The sequence below is a fragment of the Saccopteryx leptura genome, chromosome 5, assembly GCF_036850995.1.
Source record: "Saccopteryx leptura isolate mSacLep1 chromosome 5, mSacLep1_pri_phased_curated, whole genome shotgun sequence".
NCBI classification, from domain to species: domain Eukaryota; kingdom Metazoa; phylum Chordata; class Mammalia; order Chiroptera; family Emballonuridae; genus Saccopteryx; species Saccopteryx leptura.
This window is the reverse complement of record NC_089507.1, coordinates 1,472,674-1,495,547: the sequence shown is the minus strand read 5'-3', so window position 1 is coordinate 1,495,547 and position 22,874 is coordinate 1,472,674. Positions and strand designations below refer to the sequence as shown.

General features: G+C 50.0%; 1 protein-coding gene across 2 annotated transcripts in view; it reads right to left on the bottom strand.

Moving 5' to 3' along the window:
- The window catches only part of FAM193A (family with sequence similarity 193 member A), a 133,471-nt gene that overhangs the window by 71,707 nt on the left and 38,890 nt on the right, over positions 1–22,874 (bottom strand). For both annotated transcript variants that reach the window (XM_066385658.1, XM_066385659.1), the window contains exon 2: positions 15,918–16,163. In XM_066385658.1, coding sequence (XP_066241755.1) covers positions 15,918–16,163 — 246 coding nt within the window. The remainder of the gene's footprint in view (positions 1–15,917; positions 16,164–22,874) is intronic.

Genomic DNA, 22,874 nt, shown 5'->3' with positions numbered 1-22,874 from the left:
GTGTGGAAGAACGCCCAAAAGACCAAACGAGGTAATTCAGACTTGAACATCTGCCAAATATTTTCTAAAAAATGAGTGAAATGAGCCTGTCACTTCAAGAAAAACAGCTGCCACTATCTGTGGCTAATCATGAAATCTGAGCTTTCAAGCAAAAATGAGAAGTTGGGCAAACCCTATATCCACCACTGTGGGCTCAAAAGCTTCTCCACATTTAAGACTTTTCTGATAAGATTGGGGTGATGAGGCCCTGGCTGGTTGGCTCAGCGGTAGAGCGTCGGCCTGGCGTGCGGGGGACCCGGGTTTGATTCCCGGCCAGGGCACATAGGAGGGGCGCCCATTTGCTTCTCCACCCCCCCCCCTTCCTCTCTGTCTCTCTCTTCCCCTCCCGCAGCCGAGGCTCCATTGGAGCAAGGATGGCCCGGGCGCTGGGGATGGCTCCTTGGCCTCTGCCCCAGGCGCTGGAGTGGCTCTGGTTGCGGCAGAGTGACACCTCGGAGGGGCAGAGCGTCGCCCCGGTGGGCGTGCCGGGTGGATCCCGGTCGGGCGCATGCGGGAGTCTGTCTGATTGTCTCTCCTCGTTTCCAGCTTCAGGAAAAAAAAAAAAAAAAGATTGGGGTGATGATAACAAAGAGAGGTTATTTTTTTAACTTCTTTAGTGAAGGAGAGAGATAAGAAGCATCAACTCATGCTTGTGGCACCTTAGTCCAGTGATTGCTTCTCATATATGCCTTGACCAGGAGGGGCTCCAGCTGAGCCAGTGACCCCTTGCTCAAGCCAGTGACCATGGGATCATGTCTTTGATCCCACACTCAAGTTGGTGAGACTGTATTCAAGCCAGTAACATCAGAGTTTTGAACCTGGGTCTTCAGTATCCTAGGCCTACACACTATCCACTGTGCCACTGCCTGGTCAGGCTACAAATGAAGTTTTTAACACTGACTATTGAAAGGTGTCGGTAGCAGCTAGATCTGCCTCACTTGGTAAACCATTACTTTACAAATGACCAATGTGTGAGATTCATCCAGAGTGCAAGAGTGACATAGATTTTAATTTAACAGCAGAGAAAAAATTTCCTGATATTGTTAGAATCTACAATGCAACTAACCATTAAGAAGTTACTTCTGGTCATGGTTTGGTGTAGTGCCAGAGAAGAAAATCCCATTAACTAAAAAAAGCTATTAGTTTTTTCCTTCATTTACTTCAATTAAAACAAACTATCACGCCCTGGCCGGTTGGCTCAGCGGTAGAGTGTCAGCCTAGCGTGCGGAGGACCCGGGTTCGATTCCCGGCCAGGGCACACAGGAGAAGTGCCCATTTGCTTCTCCACCCCTCCGCCGCGCCTTCCTCTCTGTCTCTCTCTTCCCCTCCCGCAGCCAAGGCTCCACTGGAGCAAAGATGGCCCGGGCGCTGGGGATGGCTCTGTGGCCTCTGCCCCAGGCGCTAGAGTGGCTCTGGTCACAACATGGCGACACCCAGGATGGGCAGAGCATCGCCCCCTGGTGGGCAGAGCGTCGCCCCATGGTGGGCGTGCCGGGTGGATCCCGGTCGGGCGCATGCGGGAGTCTGTCTGACTGTCTCTCCCTGTTTCCAGCTTCAGAAAAATGCAAAAAGAAAAAAAAAAGAAAAAAAAAAAACCTATCACAACAGATTGAGATATTTAGCATCTTCTATTACCCAAATATTAGAGATTTTCAAAAGACTACTACTGTACTCACTAAATTATTTTTGTTTTAGAAAATAGTTCTCATTGAAAAATATGCTATTAAAGGATGCGGAAGCGCAGCCCCGTCGGCAGGGGCGGAAGCCGGGCCGGCCACAGCTGAGGCCTGGTATGAGCTGTCTCACCTGGCAAAAGTGGAAGGGGCACATGAAAGCAGTCCAACCCGGCTGCGAGCCCGGTGAGCAAGAGCAGTCCTGCCTGCAATCCCGCCCACAGGGGAAAGGTGAAAGCCAGCAATAGACGGAGACCCACGGCTGAGCATAGGCGCACAGCCGCACCCGCAGCGGCAGGGCGAAGGCCGAGGTTTGTAGACCAGGCCATGTTGAACACAGCCCCTCCTGTGGAGGAGAGGTGGAAACCGCAGCGACAGCCCCCCAGCCAGCTGGCGCCAGCAACACCCATACCCAAGGCAGCAGCGGAGGGGTAGCAGGCCTGCAGACAGACACACCTAGGGAACACAGAGCCCACACCCATTGGACTCCAGTGGCCACACCCTTCTTATATACAGACAAAATGTGAAGGCAGAGAAAGGCAACCCAAATGAATCAAGAGAAATCCCCAGAAAAGGACTTGAACAAGTCTGATATAACCAAATAACTGGATGCAGAGTTTAAAATAATGATTGTTAGGATGCTCAAAGATCTTAGAACAACAATAGATGGACATAATGGACACCTAAATAAAGAGATAGCAAGTATAAAAAATGACACTGAAATAATAAAAGAGTCAAAAATGACAAATACAATATCAGAAATGACCACAATGGAAGGAATTAAAAGCAGGATGGATGAAGCTGAGGATCAAATCAATGACTCAGAGGACAAGATAAACAAAGGCACGGAAGCAGAGCAGCAAAAAGAAGAGAGACTCAAAAAGTCTGAGGAAACTGTAAGAGAGCTCTGTGACAACATGAAAAGAAATAACATCCGCATCATAGGGGTTCCTGAAGAAGAAGAGAAAGAACAAGGGATGGAGACTTTGTTCAATCAAATCATAGCTGAAAACTTCCCTAAATTGATGCAGGAAAAAAGGCTATCACCTACAAAGGAGCCCCCATAAGGATGACATCTGACTTCTCAACAGAAACACTTGAGGCCAGAACGGAATGGCAAGAAATATTCAAAGTAATGCAGAACAAGAACCTACAACCAAGACTACTTTATCCAGCAAGGCTATTGTTTAAAATTGAAGTAGAAATAAAAAGCTTCCCAGACCAAAAAAACCCTCAAAAAATTCATTACAACCAAACAAATGCTGCAAGAAATGTTAAGAGGCCTATTGTAAACAGATCAAAGGGGGAAAAGAATATAGCAAAAGAGGAATACAGTTTTAAAGAATAAAATGGCAGGCCTGACCTGTGGTGGCGCAGTGGATAAAGCATTGACCTGGAAATGCTGAGGTCGCCGGTTCAAAACCCTGGGCTTGCCTGGTTAAGGCACATATGGGAGTTGATGCTTCCAGCTCCTCCCCCCTTCTCTCTCTCTCTGTTTCTCTCTCTCCCTCTCTCTCTCCTCTCTAAAAATTAATAAATAAAATTTAAAAAAAAGTTAAAAAAAAAAAAAAAGAATAAAATGGAAAAAAACGACAGCCTGACCAGGTGGTGGCGCAGCAGATAGAGTGTCGGACTGGGATGAGGAGGACCCAGGTTCGAGCCCCCGAGGATGCCAGCTTGAGGGCAGGCTCATCTGGCTTGAGCAAAAAACAAAAAACAAACAAACAACAAAAAAAGCTCACCAGCCTGACCTGTGGTGGCACAGTGGATAAAGCGTTGACCTGGAAATGCTGAGGTCACGGTTTGAAACCCTGGGCTTGCCTGGTCAAGGCATATATGGGAGTTGATGCTTCCAGCTCCTCCCCCCTTCTGTCTCTCTCTGTCTCTCCCTCTCCTCTCTAAAATGAATAATAAAAAAAAAAAAATTAAAAAAAAAAAAAAGCTCACCAGCTTGGACCCAAGGTCGCTGGCTCGAGTAAGGGCTTACTCGGTCTGCTGAGGGTCCGCGGTCAAGACACATATGAGAAAGCAATCAATGAACAACTAAGGTGCTGCAACAAAAAATTGATGATTGATGCTTCTTATCTCTCTCTGTTCCTGTCTGTCTATCCCTCTCTCTGACACTCTCTCTGCCACTGTAAAAAAAAAACAACAAGAAAACCCCACAACTACATATCAATAATAACCTTAAATGTAAATAGATTAAAATGATCCAATCAAGATACAGAGTAGCTGCTTGGATAAGAAAACAGGACCCATACATATGCTGTCTACAAGAGACACACCTCAAAACAAAAGATGCACATAGACTGAAGGTAAAAGAATGAAAAAAAATATTTCATGCAAATGGAAATGAAAGAAAAGTTAGGGTAGCAATACTTATATCAGACAAAATGGACTTTAAAATAAAGGTAAGAGATAAAGAAGGCCACTACATAATGATAAAGGGAGCAATCCAATAGAAAGGTATAACACATTATAAATATCTACACACCTAGGAGCATATAAATATATAAAGCAGACTTTGATGGATATAAAGGGCAAGATCAACAGCAATACTATAATAGTAGAAGATTTCAATACCTCACTAACATCACTAGATAGATCAAGAAAGAAAATTAACAAAGAAACAGCAGACTTAAAGGACACACTAGATCAACTCGATTTAATAGATATCTTCAGAACCTTTCACCCTAAAGCAGCAGAATATACATTCTTTTCAAGTGCTCATGGTACATTCTATAGGATAGATCACAAGTTTGGGCAAAAAAGCCATCTCAACAAATTTAAGAAGATTGAAATCATATCACGTATTTTCTCTGATCACAATGGAATGAAACTATAAATCAACCACAACAGAAAAACTCAAAAATACTCAAACACTTGGAAACTAAATAGCATGTTATTAAATAACGCATGGGTTAACAATGGGATCAAAGAAGAAATTAAAAAATTCCTAGAAACAAATGATAATGAGCATACATCAACTCAAAATTTATGGGACACAGCAAAAGCAGTCCTGAGTGGGAAGTTCATAGCATTACAGGCATGCTTTATTTTATTTATTTATTTTTGGGGGGGTATTTTTCTGAAGCTGGAAACGGGGAGAGACAGTCAGACAGATTCCCGCATGCGCCCAACCGGGATCCACCCGGCATGCCCACCAGGGGGCGACGCTCTGCCCACCAGGGGGCGATGCTCTGCCCCTCCGGGGCGTCACTCTGCCGCGACCAGAGCCACTCTAGCGACAGGCATGCTTTAAGAAGCTAGAAAAAGCTCAAATAAACAACTTGACCCTGCATCTAAAAGAACAGCAAGAAAAGCCCAGAGCTAGTAGAAGGAAGGAAATAATAAAGATCAGAGCAGAAATAAATGACATAGAGGCTAAAGAAACAATACAGAGGATTGATGAAACCAGGAGCTGGTTCTTTGAAAAGGTAAACAAGATCAATGAACCTTTAACCAGACTCATCAAGAAAAAAAGAGAGAGGACTCAAATAAATAAAATTAGAAATGAGAGTGGAGAAATAACAACTGACACAACAGAAATACAAAATATTATAAGAAAATACTATGAAGAAAAAAAGACAATCTAGATGAAATGGACAAATTCCTTGAAACATATAAATCTTCCAAAAATTAATCTGGAAGATTCAGAAAACCTAAATAGATTGATTACAACAAATGAGATCGAAACAGTTATCAAAAAACTCCCAACAAACAAAAGCCCAGGGCCAGATGTCTTCACAAGTAAATTTTACCAAATATTCAAAGAAGAACTAACTCCTATCCTTCTCAAGCTATTTCAAAATATTCAAGAGGAAGGAAGACTTCCAAACTCCTTTTATGAGGCAAGCATTATTCTGATTCTAAAACCAGGCAAAGACAACACAAAGAAAGATAATTATAGGCCAATATCCCTGATGAATTTAGATGCTAAAATCCTCAACAAAATATTAGCAAACCGGATCCAGCAATATATGAAAAAAATCATACATCATGATCAAGTGGGATTTATTCTGGGAAGGCAAGGCTGGTACAATATTCGCAAATCAATCAATGTAATTCATCACATAAACAAAAAGAAGGAGAAAAACCATATGATAATTTCAATAGATGCAGAAAAAAGCATTTGATAAAATCCAGCACCCATTCATGATCAAAACTCTCAGCAAAGTGGGAATACACAAAACATACCTCAACATGATAAAGCCCATCTATGACAAACCCACAGCCAACATCGTACTCAATGGGCAAAAATTAAAAGCAATCTCTGAAGATTAGGAACAAGGCAGGGGTGCCCCCTCTCCCCACTCTTTATTTATTTATTTATTTATTTTTAATTTTTTAATTTTTCTGAAGTTGGAAATGGGGAGGCAGTCAGACAGACTCCCACATGCGCCCGACCGGGATCCACCGGCACACCCACCAGGGGGCAATGCTCTGCCCATCTGGGGCTTCGCTCTGTTGCAACCAGAGCCATTCTAGCGCCTGAGGCAGAGGCCATGGAGCCATCCTCAGCGCCCGGGCCATCTTTGCTCTAATGGAGCCTTGGCTGTGGGAGGGGAAGAGAGAGACAGAGAGGAAGGAGAGGGGGAGGGGTGGAGAAGCAGATGGGCGCTTCCCCTGTGTGCCCTGGCCAGGAACTGAAACCGGGACTCCTGCACGCCAGGCCGATGCTCTACCACTGAGCAAACTGGCCAGGGTACCTTTCCCCACTCTTATTCTACATAGTTCTGGAAGTCCTAGCCACAGCAATCAGACAAGAAGAAGAAATAAAAGGCATCCAACTTGGAAAAGAAGAAGTAAAACTATCATTATTTACAGATGATATGATATTGTATATAGAAAACCCTAAAGTCTCAGTCAAAAAACTACTGGATTTGATAAATGAATTCAGCAAGGTGGCAGGATATAAAATTAATACTCAGAAATCAGAGGCATTTTTATATACCAACAATGAATTGTCAGAAAGAGAAATTAAGGAAACAATTCCCTTCACTATTGCAACTAAAAATATAAAGTACCTAGAAGAAAATTTAACTAAGGAGGATAAAGACCTGTACTCAGAAAATTATAAAACATTGATAAAAGAAATCAAGGAAGATACAAACAAGTGGAAGCATATATCGTGCTCATGGTTAGGAAGAATAAACATCATTAAAATGTCTCTATTACCCAAAGCAATTTATAAATTCAATGCAATACAAATTAAAATACCAACAACATACTTCAAAGATATAGAACACATATTCCAAATATTTATACGGAACCAAAAAAGAATACAAATAGCCTCAGCAATCTTGAAAAGGAAGAATAAAGTGGGAGGCATCACACTTCCTGATATCAAGTTATACTACAAGGCCACAGTACTCAAAACAGCTTGGTACTGGCATAAGAACAGGCATATAGATCAATGGAACAGAACAGAGAACCCAGAAATAAATCCACACCTTTATGGACAACTGATATTTGACAAAGGAGGTAAGAGTATACAATGGAGTCAAGACAGCCTCTTCAACAAATGGTGTTGGGAAAATTGGACATCTACCTGCAAAAAATGAAACTAGACCACCAACTTACACCATTCACAAAAATAAACTCAAAATGGATAAAAGACTTAAATGTAAGCCGTGAAACCATAAACATCTTAGAAGAAAACATAGGCAGTAAGCTCTCCGACATCTCTCGCAGCAATATATTTGCTGATTTATCTCCACAGGCAAGTGAAATAAAAGACAGGATAAACAAATGGGACTATATCAAACTAAAAAGCTTTTGCACAGCTAAAGACAACAAGAACAGAATAAAAAGACAAACTACACAATGGGAGAACATATTTGACAATACGTCTGATAAGAGGTTAATAACCAAAATTTATAAAGAACTTGTAAATCTCAACCCCAGGAAGACAAACAATCCAATCCAAAAATGGGCAAAAGAGATGAATAGACACTTCTCCAAAGAGGACATACAGATGGCCAATAGGCATATGAAAAAATGCTCAACATCACTAATCATTAGAGAAATGCAAATTAAAACCACAATGAGATATCACCTCACACCAGTCAGAATGGCGCTCATCAACAAAACAACACAGAATAAGTGCTGGCGAGGATGTGGAGAAAAGGGAACCCTCCTGCACTGCTGGTGGGAATGCAGACTGGTGCAGCCACTGTGGAAAACAGTATGGAGATTCCTCAAAAAATTAAAAATAGAACTGCCTTTTGACCCAGCTATCACACTTTTAGGAATATACCCCAAGAACACCATAGCACTGTTCCAAAAGGAGAAATGCACCCCCGTGTTTGTGGCAGCATTGTTCACAATAGGAAGGATCTGGAAACAGCCCAAGTGTCCATCAGTGGACGAGCAGATTAAAAAGCAATGGCACATATATACAATGGAATACTACGGGGCCATGAAAAGGAAATCTTACCTTTTGCAACAACACAGATGGACCTGGAAACTATTATATTAAGTGAAATAAGCCAGGCAGAAAAAGAAAAATATCACATGACCTCACTCATATGTGGAATCAAATGAACAATGTGATGGAACTGAATCCAATGAACGGAATTGAGACAGAGGAGAGATCAAAGGGACCAGAGGAAAAGAGGACAGAGGGAAAGGGGATGATAGGAGGGGATAAACCTGAAGGGAAGGGGGAGAGCGCTATGGGGAAGGGGGGCAAGGGAGATGTTGAGGGGAATACGGGGGTAGGGGGATGCATTCGGGGCAACACTAGAATTTATGTAAACACAATAAATTAAAATCAATATTAAAAAAAAAAAAAAAAGAACCTCTAGCCTGACCAGGTAGTGGCGCAGTGGATAGAGCGTCGGACTGGGATGCAGAAGACCCAGGTTCAAGACCCCGAGGTCGCCAGCTTGAGCACGGGCTCATCTGGTTTGAACAAATCTCACCAGCTTGAGCCCAAGGTCACTGGCTCCAGCAAGGGGTTACTCGGTCTGCCAAAGACCTGTGGTCAAGGCACATATGAGAAAGCAATCAATAAACAACTAAGGTGTTGCAACGCACAATGAAAAACTAATGATTGATGCTTCCCATCTCTCCGTTCCTGTCTGTCTGTCCCTGTCTATCCCTCTCTCTGACTCTTTCTTTCTGTCTCAAAAAAAAACAAAAAACAAAAAACCTCTAGAGGATAAGGAAAAATCATGAAACAATTAAAAAAAAGAAAAGAAAAATATGCTATTAAACTTGTAGTCAGTTAACTATGAGTTCCAACAACTCAGTGTCTCCTCTACATATACACACATAACACGCAAGCGTGGGCTCCACGTGTATCACTCATGACAGCAAGCTCTGGAAACCACTGCAGTGTGGCACATGCAAAAAGTTAGTCAGCCTGACCAGACAGTGGCGCAGTGCATAGAGCATCAGCCTGGGTTGCTGAGGACCCGGGTTCAAATCCCCAAGGTCACTTGCTTCAGTGCGGGGTCACCAGCTTGAGCGTGGGATCACAGACATGACCCCATAGTTGCTGGCTTGAGCAAGGGTCACTGGCTCGGCTGGAGCTCCTGGGTGAAGGCACATATGAGAAAGCAACTGATGAACAAATAAAGTGCTGCAACAAAGACTGATACTTTTATCTCTCTCCCTTCCTGTCTGTCTGTCTGTCTCTCTCTCTCGCTTAAAAAAAAAGTCAGCCGTACACAGTGGTGACAGTAAAGAAGCAACACTTATGAATCTCAAACATCACGTTGAATAAAATAAATAAGACACAAAATAATGCTCCTGTACTGATATTTGTATGAAGTTCAAAACAGCAGGAAACCCAAGGACACTGTGTGGGACGAATGTGGGTGCTCCCACTGGCCGAGAGAAGGGGATGTGAGCTCTGTGAGGAGAGGTCCGCTACGGCATGAAGGGGCATGTGGCTGAGAACAATGCTGGACCTGGGCACAGACCAGCAATCAGCGACAAGAGTCAATTTCACTATTAACAAGTGGATCAAGCCCTGGCCTGTTGGCTCAGTGGTAGAGCATCAGCCCAGTGTGTGGAGGTCCTGGGCTCAATTTCCGGTCAGGGCACACAGGAGAGATGACCATCTGCTTCTCCACCCTCCCTCCCTCCCCCTCTTCTCTCCTCCTTCTCCCCCCTCCCTCTCTCTCCCGCCCTCCCTCCCTCCCCCAGCCATAGCTCGGGTTGATCTGAGCACATCAGCTAGGGCGCTGAGGAGGGCTCTGTGGAGCCTTTGCCTCAGGCGCTAAAATGGCTCAGTTGTGAGCAGCCCCAGATGGGCAGAGCATCAGACCCAGATAGGCGCTGCTAGGTAGATCTGGTCAGGGAGTATACGGGAGTCTGTCTTTGTATCTCCCCTACTCTCCCTTAAAAAAAATGGTAGACTACAAAGTAAGACCTGCTTCTCTGCGGACTGCACAAGACCACCTAACACAGGTCACACCCAGAGACTGAAAATGAGGAGTGTGAAGAGGAGAGGGAGGGAGCTTGCATAGCTACACAAATAGCAAATAGCCCTTTAGGACAAAGGGGTCACATCAGATGGTTTCAGTACAATAAAACAAAACAAAAACAAGAAACCAACCCCCCCCCAAAAAAAAAAACCCAAAAAAACAATTCAATCTGACCTGTGGTGGCAGAGTGGATAAAGCGTCAACCTGGAAAGCTGAGGTTGCTGGTTTGAAACCCTGATCTTGCCTAGTCAAGGCACAGATGACAAACAACTACTTTCCTTTTCTTTTTTTTTTTTAAATATTTTATTTATTGATTTCTTAGAGAGAGAGGAGTGAGAGAGAGAGACAGAGAGAGAGAGAAGGGGGAGGAGCAGGAAGCATCAACTTCCATATGTGCCTTGACCAGGCAAGCCCAAGGTTTCGAACCAGCGACCTCAGTGTTCCAGGTCGACGCTTTATCCCACTGCGCCACCACAGGTCAGGCCAACAACTACTTTTCTTATGTGGGGAGTTGATGCTTCCAGCTCCCCCTACTCTGCTTCTCTCTCTGTCTTTTCTCTCTAAAATCAATAAATAAAATCTTTTTAAAAAATGTACCGAGCTAATCATTTTAACCTATATTCACTCAGCACAGCCTTAAAATCACGTGAAGCAAAACAAAAACATTTAGCCCTGGCTGGATAGCAGGATTGGTTAGAGCATCGTCCTGAAGCACAGAGGTTGCCGGTTCAATCTCCGGTCAGGGCACCTACAGGACAGATTGATGTTCCTGTCTCTCTCGCTCACTCCCTTCCTCTCTCTAAAATCAATTAAAAAAATAAAATTAAAATAAAAACCCAAAACACATTTATGTGGAAAACAACCAGCAGACATGCATAGCAGATTCTGACTGACATTACTCAGAAGCTCTAGGTACACGAAGACTGAGAACACAGAGGGACTTACGAACACACCCAATGAGGGAGAACACAGAGCTCTCTCCAAACCCTGAGAAGGCATTTCCAAGCACACACAGAACATTTAGAAAAACTTAACCACACATTGCAATAACTGACCACAGACCATGATCTCCAACCATAACAGCATTAAAGTCAATACAATTATAGGTAATCCAAGAGATATATGTTTAGAAATTTAAAAGTAATTCTAGACAACTCATGGTTGAAAACAGAAATATTGAAAAGTGGATAATACTTAAAATTGAGCCAATACAACTAACATTTCAAAATCTAGAGCAGCAGCTGGAGCTTTCCAGTACTTAACAGAGTAAAAACTGATGGGCAAGAAAGAACGCCACCTAGGCAGGCAGAAGAGGAAACACAGGGAAAGAGGGAACAAGCACCCTGGTGGCTGCAGTCAGCAGGACCCAGAGACAAAGGCCCAGTGGCTCCCGCGGCTGCCTGGCATCAGCATGCGGGAGGGGCTGGTCCCTTCTCCCAAGCACGCGGGGCTGGGCAAGGCTCAGGTTCCCACCCGCCTCCAGGTGAGATGAGCACAGGAACGCAGCGCCCTGAGCAGATGGCATTCAAGCTCAGGCTCCCAGACACCTGCAAGCAGCCCTTGGATGAGGCCCAGAAACAAGAGAGCAGCCCCACTGACAAGCAGCCCTCCCTGGCACGCACACCCTCCCCCAGAGCAAGACACTGGGAGAAGCACACGGCTGACGCACTGACTGCTGTCCGCCAGCACCACCTTCACAGGACAGAGGCACAGACGAGAGTCTGGCAACAGCAACCTCTGGGAAGACCAGGCAGACGGCAAGGAGCTGCCAGCAAGAAGGCCAGTGGCTCGCCGTTCCCTGCGTGCCTTTCGACACGGACCACATGCCCCACGGCACTCACTCAGCACATGCGTGCCACACTGACACAAAAGCAGTGACTCACAAAACAACGTGAGAGGAGAGAAAGTTTAAAAATCATAAAGCTCTTCTTCAAAAAGACAAAACTGACAGACTTCTTGCAAGGCTGGTTATAAAAAGGGGGGCAAAGCAGAAATATGAGAAATTCAAAGAGTTGCATCTAAACATAAGGTAGGAATTGGAGAGAGACGGTCTATACAAAACTGCATACCAATAATTGACCATTTCTAAGAACAGAATTTACCAAAACTAACCTGAAAACATATGGAAATTTAAAAAGTTCAATCCGTCCTAGCCAGGGAGCTCAGCTGGTCAGTCAGAGCACTGTCCTGATACACCAAGGCTGGGGCCGTGATGTCCAGTCAGAGCACACACAGGAATCCACCACAAGTGCATGAATAAGTGAACAACAGATCCATGTTTCTGTCTCTCTGCCCTCCCTCTCTCTCTAAAATCTATCAGTAAAATTTGTTTAAATCATTAAAAAAATTAAGCCAGGAGTTTAAAATTTACCCAGAGACACTCCTGGCTTGAAGGAGAAGACAGAGACAGCGGAAGGGAGGGTGAGGGCACTGATGGGCAACTTAAAAGGTGGGAAATTCTACAGTTTTTACATTCTCATGGGCAATGAGCCAGGACACAGGAAAAGCAGCAGAGCCTCAGAAGGGATGAAAGAGATGGGCATGGGCACCTGGAAACCTCAGAGAAAAGGGCCGCCCTCAGCCACAGGGGTAAGGGTGGAAGAAGGGCCTGGATCAGCTCTGAGCTTCACCCCGAAGTGGGGAGGTCAGCAGCTGGGCTGAGCCAGGGCAGGGAAGGCACGGGGGTTGGAAAGAGAGAAGGAAAGGTCTGCACTCTCTAGGGACGTGGTCACGTGGCCTGAGCAGAAGTCCAAATCCAGAAGCAGCCCTGTGTCCATCAGCAGTGTCTGAGGAAACAGACCACGTGCAGCTCCACAGTCCGTCGGCACCACGGAGCTCTCTGCCCAGTTATGGGAATCTGTGACACTCGGGAGAAAGAACTACCCTGGGACAGAACCAGGCCAGGACAGTGGTTAAAGGGGTGAGGGCTGGGGATGGGGCCGGGGTGCTGCCCACAAAAGTGAACAAGGAAGCTTGTGCAGTACTGGTGGTTATACAACAGTATAAATTTATCAAAACTCACTGAAAATATGTGCTTTAAAAGGATAATCTTTAGCCTGACGACTAGTAGCACAGTGGATGGAGTGTTGGCCTAGAATGCTGAGGTCCCAGGATTGAAACCCCAAGGTCACAGACTTGAGTACAGGCTCATCAGCTTGAGTGCGGGTTGCCAGCTCAACTCAAGGTTGAATGCAGGATTGACATGATCCCAAAGTCACTGGCTTGAGCCCAAGGTCACCGGCTTGAGCCCAAAGTCGCTGGCTTGAGCAAGAGGTCACTTGGTCCGCTGTAGCCCCCCGGTCAAGGCACATGTGAGAAAGCAATCAATGAACAACTAAGGTGCCACAATGAAGAATTGATGCTTCTCATCTCTCTCACTTCCTGTCTCTTTCTCTGACCCACACAAAAATCAATGAAAAAAAAATAAAATAAAAGGGTGAATTTTACCACATGTAAATTATCTCTCTCTCTTTTTTTTAAAGGCCAGCAATTTTAACTACATAGCTTAAACAAAGGGGCCCACTTCACAAAAGTAACAGAGGGTCTAAGTCGACAAATATAGGCCACCATGACACCTCTGTGGTCCCCAGGGTCCCTTCTCTTTTTTTGGATGACAAGAAAAAGCCTCATTTGATAACCCATTATCCAAGACAAACTGGGAGTTCAGAAGTGAGACTCCCTGCATGGCAAGACGAATTATGGGAAACTGTAGGCATTTCCACCTGCCTCCCGAACCACGATGAGCAACAGCAACCCCTTCCCAAAAGCACAGTCAGGCTACAAGAGGAGCAGGGCTGGAAATAGGAAGAAAAGGAAGCAAAGTTTAAGAATCCAAGAGGCCCTGGCTCAGTAGAGAGTGCGTCAGCCCGGTGTGCAGACATCTTTGGTTCGATCCACATGCAGGACACACAGGAGAGGCGATCACCTGCTTCTCTTCTCCTCTGTCTCCCCTTTTCTCTATCTACCTACCTCTCTCACAGCCAATGGCTCGACTGGTTCAAGCATCAGCCCCAGGTGCTGAGGATAGCGTGGCTGATTCGAGCATCGGCCCCAGGCAGGGGTTGCCAGGTGGATCCCGGTTGGGGCACATGCAGGAGGTTGTCCCACTATTTCCCCTCCTTTTACTTAAAAAAAAAAAAAAAAGAATCAAAAAGAGAGAGAAAAAAACAAACAAACAAAAATGCTTAGCCAGGGAGAAGACTTACTGCCACTGACAGTGATCAGGGAACAAACTAGCATCAGTGACACCAAACCGCCTTCCATTAAAAACACGAGAAAGACCAAACACTTTAAAAGCACACAGAAAGGAGACAAAAGCAAAAACGAGCTGAGGGTGATAAACTGAAGAGTGCCTACCCACTTCCTAATCCCTGACGAGGGGTCACTCATGGTCTATTTTTTCCTTTGTTCATTCATTTATGGACTCAACTCATTAATTCAAATATTTGGGAACCCAAAATATGCCAGGCACAACACTCACCCCACTGTCCAGGGGGACTAGCCCAGGAGGCAGTCCCTGCTCAGAAAACAGGCCGTAAGACAGACAGCTGCTTATGTAAGGAAATACTACATAAAAACAGGTGCTTCATGGCGTGGATGTTCCCACAAAGAAGAAACACAAAGTGAATAAGTGGTACCTGCTGTCCCCGGCTGACGAAGGAGCAGGTTCTGTAGGTTTGAAAATGTTTCAATATCCATACGCATAGGAAGGTAAATAAACACTATGTTAAGACACACATCTGTCTGAGTTACATTTAATAGGTAACTAACTACCTGCTCCTACTTACATACAACTTTGGCCTGAACGCAAACCACAGAACCCCCTTGGGTAACCGGGACGGCCTGCAGTCAGAAAGAGGTGCGAGGGGAGCAGAGCAGGGAAAGAGGCCAGAGGGAGGAGGGTGGGCGAGAACCCCTCTCGATTCTGCGGGTCAGCTACTAAAGTACCACCATAGAAGCTGCCATGGGAGCTAGCGTGCCACCTTCAAGGAACCCCAAACAGAAGTGCCCGGCTTGGTGGCAGGCGGCATGGAGACAGACCGGGCACAGAAAGGCCCGTACGACTCACACCACGCAGCAGAACACTCACCCCACTGTCCAGGGGGCTAGCCCGGGAGGCAGTCCCTGCTCAGAAAACAGGCCGTAAGACAGACAGCTGCTTCCGAGCAGAGGTCAGAGGAACAGAGGAGCCCTGCACTGTGGCCTCACATGGCTGGGAAAGCCAGCTCCTGCCAGAACTCAGGGGGTGGGTCTGAAAGCCCATTCAGAGGCAAGGCCCACTAAACCATAGCCAGGGTCAAAAATCGTATTGAGGGAGTGGCCTTCCCATGCAAGGCTGGGCCTCAGGAAAGCCTCCATTCCGCTGAGGCAAGAAATCTGGGTAGAGGGGGAAATCGGGGCTTGAAAATTGCATCTGAGACAGAATTTCAGGTGAGTTAACAGTACACCAAATTGTCTAAAACTAAACTCATGAAAAAAAAGCCTTCCAGGTTTTCAGCAAACTACCTCACCAAAAAAGTCCTAAAAAGCACACCCTGGGGCCCCCAAGCTTGCTGACCGAGTTATCTGAGCGAGGAGGGCAGGTCCTCTACGGCTTCCTGCAGGTGTGGCCAGGAGGGAGGCCCACAGGTGGAAAGTGGAGCACAGGAGGGAATTCTTCCCCAAATGCAGATCCAGACCAACGGTGCCTCTAACCTCACTGCCCGCGGCTCCGAGCCCACAGGCTGCGGAAGCCAGGAGCACGAGCCTCGCAGGGCAGGGCACTCACCGTGGGCTGGTCCAGGCTGCCGGGCCGCTCCTCCTTCTCCACGGTCCGGCGGCAGTCCGGGCACACCCACAGGGGCAGGTGCAGCACACTGTTGCCCTTGGGAGCCATGGACAGGGCCAATTTGCTCGCAGTCTTAATCCCACTCTCGAGGAAGGAAGAGTCCTTCCGCTCGCTCCTGCACAGAAGACAGTAATCCCCGGCGGGGTAGGGTGCAGTTCTGTGATTCACGCCAAAGTTAAAAGGAGTCTGGAATAGAAAAACATTTTCTATTTTCAAAACATAATCCACAAAACCAAGATCATTAAAAATATATGTGGTTCTAAAATTACAATGTGCATGTTTATTTAGAGAGAGAAACATCAAATAGGGAAGTTGAATAAAATTGGACCTACTGTTCTAGAAACTCATACTTCAAAAAAACAGCAATGCCATAAAGAGCATCTCCGTAGGAGTTAGAAAACTGTGCCTCTAACCCTTCCCCCAGATGTCTGCAAGAACTCCCCAACCTGTCCTGAGACTAGAGGTCAGTCCCAAGTCTCAGGCTGAGAAAGCCCCAGACGCTCTGCCTTCAGTGAAACGCAGAGCAATCACTCCACGTTGTCAGCACGCGTGCGCGGGCTCAAGCCGACTCCAAGGGGGACTTCCAGCTAAACACCGGCAGCCTGCCAGCAGCCACACCCCAACACCCAGCCTCCCTTCCAGCTTGGCAGCAATGATGCTGAGTTAGTTCCTTTCCCGTTAACTAAATTCGACGTCCACTTCTTCAGACAGGTCTTAAACTACAGGGTAGGAGTGAGATGGGAGCCTCAGAGGTAGGAGGAAGAGGTCAGACTATAACCTAGATCCCCTCCAAAAGATTACCAACCGGCCCAACAGAAAACTAAAATTAGCCTTTAAAACACACCAACGGGAATAGGCCTAATATCACAAAATCAGCTAGCAGGGGCCAAGATTTTAACCCAAATCTGTAAGCCCACGACGAATCATCTGCACCTTAGAGGAACCATCCTGTAAATCCTGAGGAGAGGGTCGGAAGAGGCACACCTGGGCCAGGTATGGCCTTCTAGAGGAGGCAAGCTCTGCCACAGGGCCAAGCCACAGCACACACACAGGGTCTAGGCAGCAGAACGCCACCCCAGACCTCTGGCCAGCTGGAGTGCCCCGACCTTGGTAGGAATGGGGTGGGAGGTGGCCCAGGGCTCCTCTGGCTGCAACTTTGGAGAACTACACGTCTCCAATCCCCCCCCCCCCCCGGGGCCACTCTAATGCCACTAGGTCCATCCTGGCCTGCCCAGCTCTCCCTCTGCCCACAGCTCCTCCATGTCCTCCTGTACTGAGGCTCACACTTGCCCTTGCTAACTGGGTGTGTTGTGCCCATCACCTGGACCAGAGCTGTGCTCTGACAGGACAGAGCACAATCAAAAAGCCCAGCTCCAAAGCCCAGAGCGACCTGAGGGGTCAGGTGCCTAAGCACAGGACTGAGGAAATAACCAAATGACAGCAGCACTTGGACCAAAGGGGAGGACCTGCACGTGGATTCTTACTTGCTTTCATAAACCAGTGATCAAGACTGCTTACACCTGTCATGTTCACAGCGCTCCAAGGACTACCAAACCCAGCTCAGCGGGCACCATCGCCTGGTGGTGTTCCAGGGGGCTGCAGACTGCTCCTCAAACCACGGAGCACCTGGGAATCACGGCTCTTCTCTGTCCCGACAGATTCAAGAACTCTCGATGATGACAGTCTCAAACATCACGCCGACTTAACCCTCAGTAAAGCCATCTCTTGTCCCTAGCCCTGGAAAACAGCCCTCACTACCAACAGAACGGCCATGGCCTTCATACCTTTCTAGGCCACCTTCTTACTCAGTGAAGGAGATGCTGGGTTCCCAGGTGACACAAGCCCCTAAGCCGGAAGTCCTCAGAGCCAGAACTGACCTGAGAACATCCAGTTCAGCAACCATGCATCTGTCCGTCCAGCCATCCATCTGTCCAGTATTTCCTGGGAACCTGGTCCAGACACTGGGGACACAGTGGTGAATGAAACAAAGACCCCCTAGCCTGGTCTGTGGTGGCGCAGTGGATAAAGCGTCAACCTGGAACTGAGGTCGCTGGTTAGAAACCCTGGGCTTGTCTGGTCAAGAGACATACAAGTAATCAATGAACAACTAAAGTGAAGCAACTATGAGTCAATACTTCTCACTCCCTCACACCTCCTCTCTCTGTAAAATCAATAAATAAAATCTAACCCCCCCCAAAAAAACCCCAAAGACCCCTATCTTGGGGAGCTAATATCCTTGGCAAAGATGGGACAATAAGTAGACAGGTAAGTAGAACCTACAGAACACCAGTGGTGACCAAGAAGGGAGGAGAAAACAGCACAGGAAAGAGTGCCGGGGCTGAGCCCTTTAGGGTGGCCAGGGAAGGCCTCCTCCAGGGGACACCTGGACACACCTGAGTGCCTGGGGCTGGGGCCCCTTAGGGTGGCCAGGGAAGGCCTCCTCCAGGGGACACCTGGACACACCTGAGTGCCTGGGGCTGGGGCCCCTTAGAGTGGCCAGGGAAGGCCTCCTCCAGGGGACACCTGGATACACCTGAGTGCCTGGGGCTGGGGCCCCTTAGAGTGGCCAGGGAAGGCCTCCTCCAGGGGACACCTGGATACACCTGAGTGCCTGGGGCTGGGGCCCCTTAGGGTTGCCAGGGAAGGCCTCCTCCAGGGGACACCTGGACACACCTGAGTGCCTGGGGCTGGGGCCCCTTAGGGTGGCCAGGGAAGGCCTCCTCCAGGGGACACCTGGACACACCTGAGTGCCTGGGGCTGGGCCCCTTAGGGTGGCCAGGGAAGGCCTCCTCCAGGGGACACCTGGACACACCTGAGTGCCTGGGGCTGGGCCCCTTAGAGTGGCCAGGGAAGGCTTCTTCCAGGGGACACCTGGACACACCTGAGTGCCTGGGGCTGGGCCCCTTAGGGTGGCCAGGGAAGGCCTCCTCCAGGGGACACCTGGACACACCTGAGTGCCTGGGGCTGGGCCCTTTAGGGTGGCCAGGGAAGGCCTCCTCCAGGGGACACCTGGACACACCTGAGTGCCTGGGGCTGGGGCCCCTTAGGGTGGCCAGGGAAGGCCCCCTCCAGGGGACACCTGGACACACCTGAGTGCCTGGGGCTGAGGCCCCTTAGGGTGGCCAGGGAAGGCCTCTTCCTGGGGACACCTGGACACACCTGAGTGCCTGGGGCTGGGCCCTTTAGGGTGGCCAGGGAAGGCCCCCTCTGGGGGACATCTGGACACACTTGAAATGCTGGTTGGTGGAAGTTACACATACCTGTGTGAGGGGCATCCAGAGCCAGAACAAAGGCCCTGGGGCAGGAGGACAGGGGATAGGGAGGGAGCAGGGCCAGGAACGGCCTGTCTCCTGTTCTAAGAGGGTGACAGGCTATGTGCAGAGAAGAGATGAGACCGGACAAAGGAAACAGGAGAAGCCGTGTGTGCGTTAGGAGTGAGGTGCCGTGAGGTCGCTGTGACAGGAGAGCTCACGAGTCCGTGAGGAGCCAGGCGGCAGGGTGAGGAGGAGAGGCAGGGCGCCTCCACAGCGTGTGGACTGAGCCTGCGGAACGGCTCCGAGTGAGAGACCTCTCCCACAGCTCTCTGAAGGCCACTAAGACAGGCACTCTGAGAGGTCAGACAACAGGGTGCAATGGTGAATAACAGGAAGGCCCTACTGGTTCCAGAGGGACAGCCGACACACAGGGACATGCCCACCTCATGTCCAGGGGCAGGAAGTTTCCTCCAGGAAGAAAATCAAGTTGTCAAGGGTGTTGAGTGGGACTGCGGGAAGACACTGTTCTACCAAGAGCAAAGCTAAGGGAAAGAAACAGCAGCCGCGGGCGCTCCAGGAGGAGGGAGAGGCTCCAGGAGGAGGGAGAGGCTCCAGGAGGAGGGAGAGGCTCCAGGAGGAGGGAGAGGCTCCAGGAGGAGGGAGAGGCTCCAGGAGGAAGGAGAAGCTCCAGGAGGAAGGAGAGGCTCCAGGAGGAGGGAGAGGCTCCAGGAGGAAGGAGAGGCTCCAGGAGGAAGGAGAGGCTCCAGGAGGAGGGAGAGGCTCCAGGAGGAAGGAGAGGCTCCAGGAGGAAGGAGAGGCTCCAGGAGGAAGGAGAGGCTCCAGGAGGAGGGAGAGGCTCCAGGAGGAGGGAGAGGCTCCAGGAGGAGGGACAGGCTCCAGGAGGAGGGACAGGCTCCAGGAGGAAGGAGAGGCTCCAGGAGGAGGGAGAGCCTCCAGGAGGAAGGAGAGGCTCCTAGAGGAGGGACAGGCTCCAGGAGGAGGGAGAGGCTCCAGGAGGAGGAACAGGCTCCAGGAGGAGGGAGAGGCTCCAGGAGGAGGGAGAGGCTCCAGGAGGAGGAACAGGCTCCAGGAGGAAGGAGAGGCTCCAGGAGGAGGGAGAGGCTCCAGGAGGAGGGAGAGGCTCCAGGAGGAGGAACAGGCTCTAGGGGAGGAACAGGCTCCAGGAGGAGGGAGAGGCTCCAGGAGGAAGGAGAGGCTCCAGGAGGAGGGACAGGCTCCAGGAGGAAGGAGAGGCTCCAGGAGGAAGGAGAGGCTCCAGGAGGAGGGAGAGGCTCCAGGAGGAAGGAGAGGCTCCAGGAGGAAGGAGAGGCTCCAGGAGGAGGAACAGGCTCTAGGGGAGGAACAGGCTCCAGGAGGAGGGAGAGGCTCCAGGACGAGGGAGAGGCTCCAGGAGGAAGGAGAGGCTCCAGGAGGAAGGAGAGGCTCCAGGAGGAGGAACAGGCTCCAGGAGGAAGGAGAGGCTCCAGGAGGAGGGAGAGGCTCCAGGAGGAGGAACAGGCTCCAGGAGGAGGGAGAGGCTCCAGGAGGAGGAACAGGCTCTAGGGGAGGAACAGGCTCCAGGAGGAGGGAGAGGCTCCAGGAGGAAGGAGAGGCTCCAGGAGGAGGGACAGGCTCCAGGAGGAAGGAGAGGCTCCAAGAGGAAGGAGAGGCTCCAGGAGGAGGGGGAGGCTCCAGGAGGAAGGAGAGGCTCCAGGAGGAGGAACAGGCTCTAGGGGAGGAACAGGCTCCAGGAGGAGGGAGAGGCTCCAGGAGGAAGGAGAGGCTCCAGGAGGAAGGAGAGGCTCCAGGAGGAGGAACAGGCTCCAGGAGGAAGGAGAGGCTCCAGGAGGAGGGAGAGGCTCCAGGAGGAGGAACAGGCTCCAGGAGGAGGGAGAGGCTCCAGGAGGAGAGAGAGGCTCCAGGAGGAGGGAGAGGCTCCAGGAGGAGGGAGAGGCTCCAGGAGGAGGGAGAGGCTCCAGGAGGAGGAACAGGCTCTAGGGGAGGAACAGGCTCCAGGAGGAGGGAGAGGCTCCAGGAGGAAGGAGAGGCTCCAGGAGGAGGGACAGGCTCCAGGAGGAAGGAGAGGCTCCAGGAGGAAGGAGAGGCTCCAGGAGGAGGGAGAGGCTCCAGGAGGAGGAACAGGCTCCAGGAGGAAGGACAGGCTCCAGGAGGAGGGAGAGGCTCCAGGAGGAGGGAGAGGCTCCAGGAGGAGGGAGAGGCTCCAGGAGGAGGAACAGGCTCCAGGAGGAGGGAGAGGCTCCAGGAGGAAGGAGAGGCTCCAGGAGGAGGGAGAGGCTCCAGGAGGAGGGAGAGGCTCCAGGAGGAGGAACAGGCTCCAGGAGGAGGGAGAGGCTCCAGGAGGAAGGAGAGGCTCCAGGAGGAGGGAGAGGCTCCAGGAGGAGGGAGAGGCTCCAGGAGGAGGAACAGGCTCCAGGAGGAAGGACAGGCTCCAGGAGGAGGGACAGGCTCCAGGAGGAGGGAGAGGCTCCAGGAGGAGGAACAGGCTCCAGGAGGAAGGAGAGGCTCCAGGAGGAGGGAGAGGCTCCAGGAGGAAGGAGAGGCTCCAGGAGGAGGGAGAGGCTCCAGGAGGAGGGAGAGGCTCCAGGAGGAAGGAGAGGCTCCAGGAGGAGGGAGAGGCTCCAGGAGGAGGGAGAGGCTCCAGGAGGAAGGAGAGGCTCCAGGAGGAGGGAGAGGCTCCAGGAGGAGGGAGAGGCTCCAGGAGGAAGGACAGGCTCCAGGAGGAGGAACAGGCTCCAGGAGAGGGAGAGGCTCCAGGAGGAAGGACAGGCTCCAGGAGGAGGAACAGGCTCCAGGAGAGGGAGAGGCTCCAGGAGGAGGGAGAGGCTCCAGGAGGAGGGAGAGGCTCCAGGAGGAGGGACAGGCTCCAGGAGGAGGAACAGGCTCCAGGAGGAGGGACAGGCTCCAGGAGGAGGAACAGGCTCCAGGAGGAAGGACAGGCTCCAGGAGGAGGGAGAGGCTCCAGGAGGAGGGAGAGGCTCCAGGAGGAAGGACAGGCTCCAGGAGGAGGAACAGGCTCCAGGAGGAGGGAGAGGCTCCAGGAGGAAGGAGAGGCTCCAGGAGGAGGGACAGGCTCCAGGAGGAAGGAGAGGCTCCAGGAGGAGGGACAGGCTCCAGGAGGAGGGACAGGCTCCAGGAGGAGGGAGAGCACGACCAAGGAGCAGCGCACCTGCACACGGGGGCGCAGTCCAGGGCAGGACGAGGCAGAGTTTCTTAAAAAGAAACACGGTGTGCAAAGTGAACTCTGGGGGTGACAATGTACATAGAGCTGTTCCAGGCAGTCCCGGGCACAGGCAGGAGGCACGGAGGAGCAGAGCAGTCAGGCTCAGGAGTGTCCAACGTAGAGCCACAGGAATGCTAATGGACCTGAGGATGCAATAGGGGCGGGCCCCGCCGCTGGTACCGGGCATGCAGACAACAGAGACTCCAGACACAGGGAGACGGGCGGGGCAGTGGCAGCGAGCCAAGGTTTAGGCCCTGGCCAGGTAGCTCAGTTGGTTAGAACATCATCCTGATACCCCATGGTTGCAGGTTCAATCCCTGGTCAGGGCACATACGAAATCCAACTGATGAATGTGCGAATAAGTGTAGCAACAAATCGATGTCTCTCTCCCACCTTCCTCTC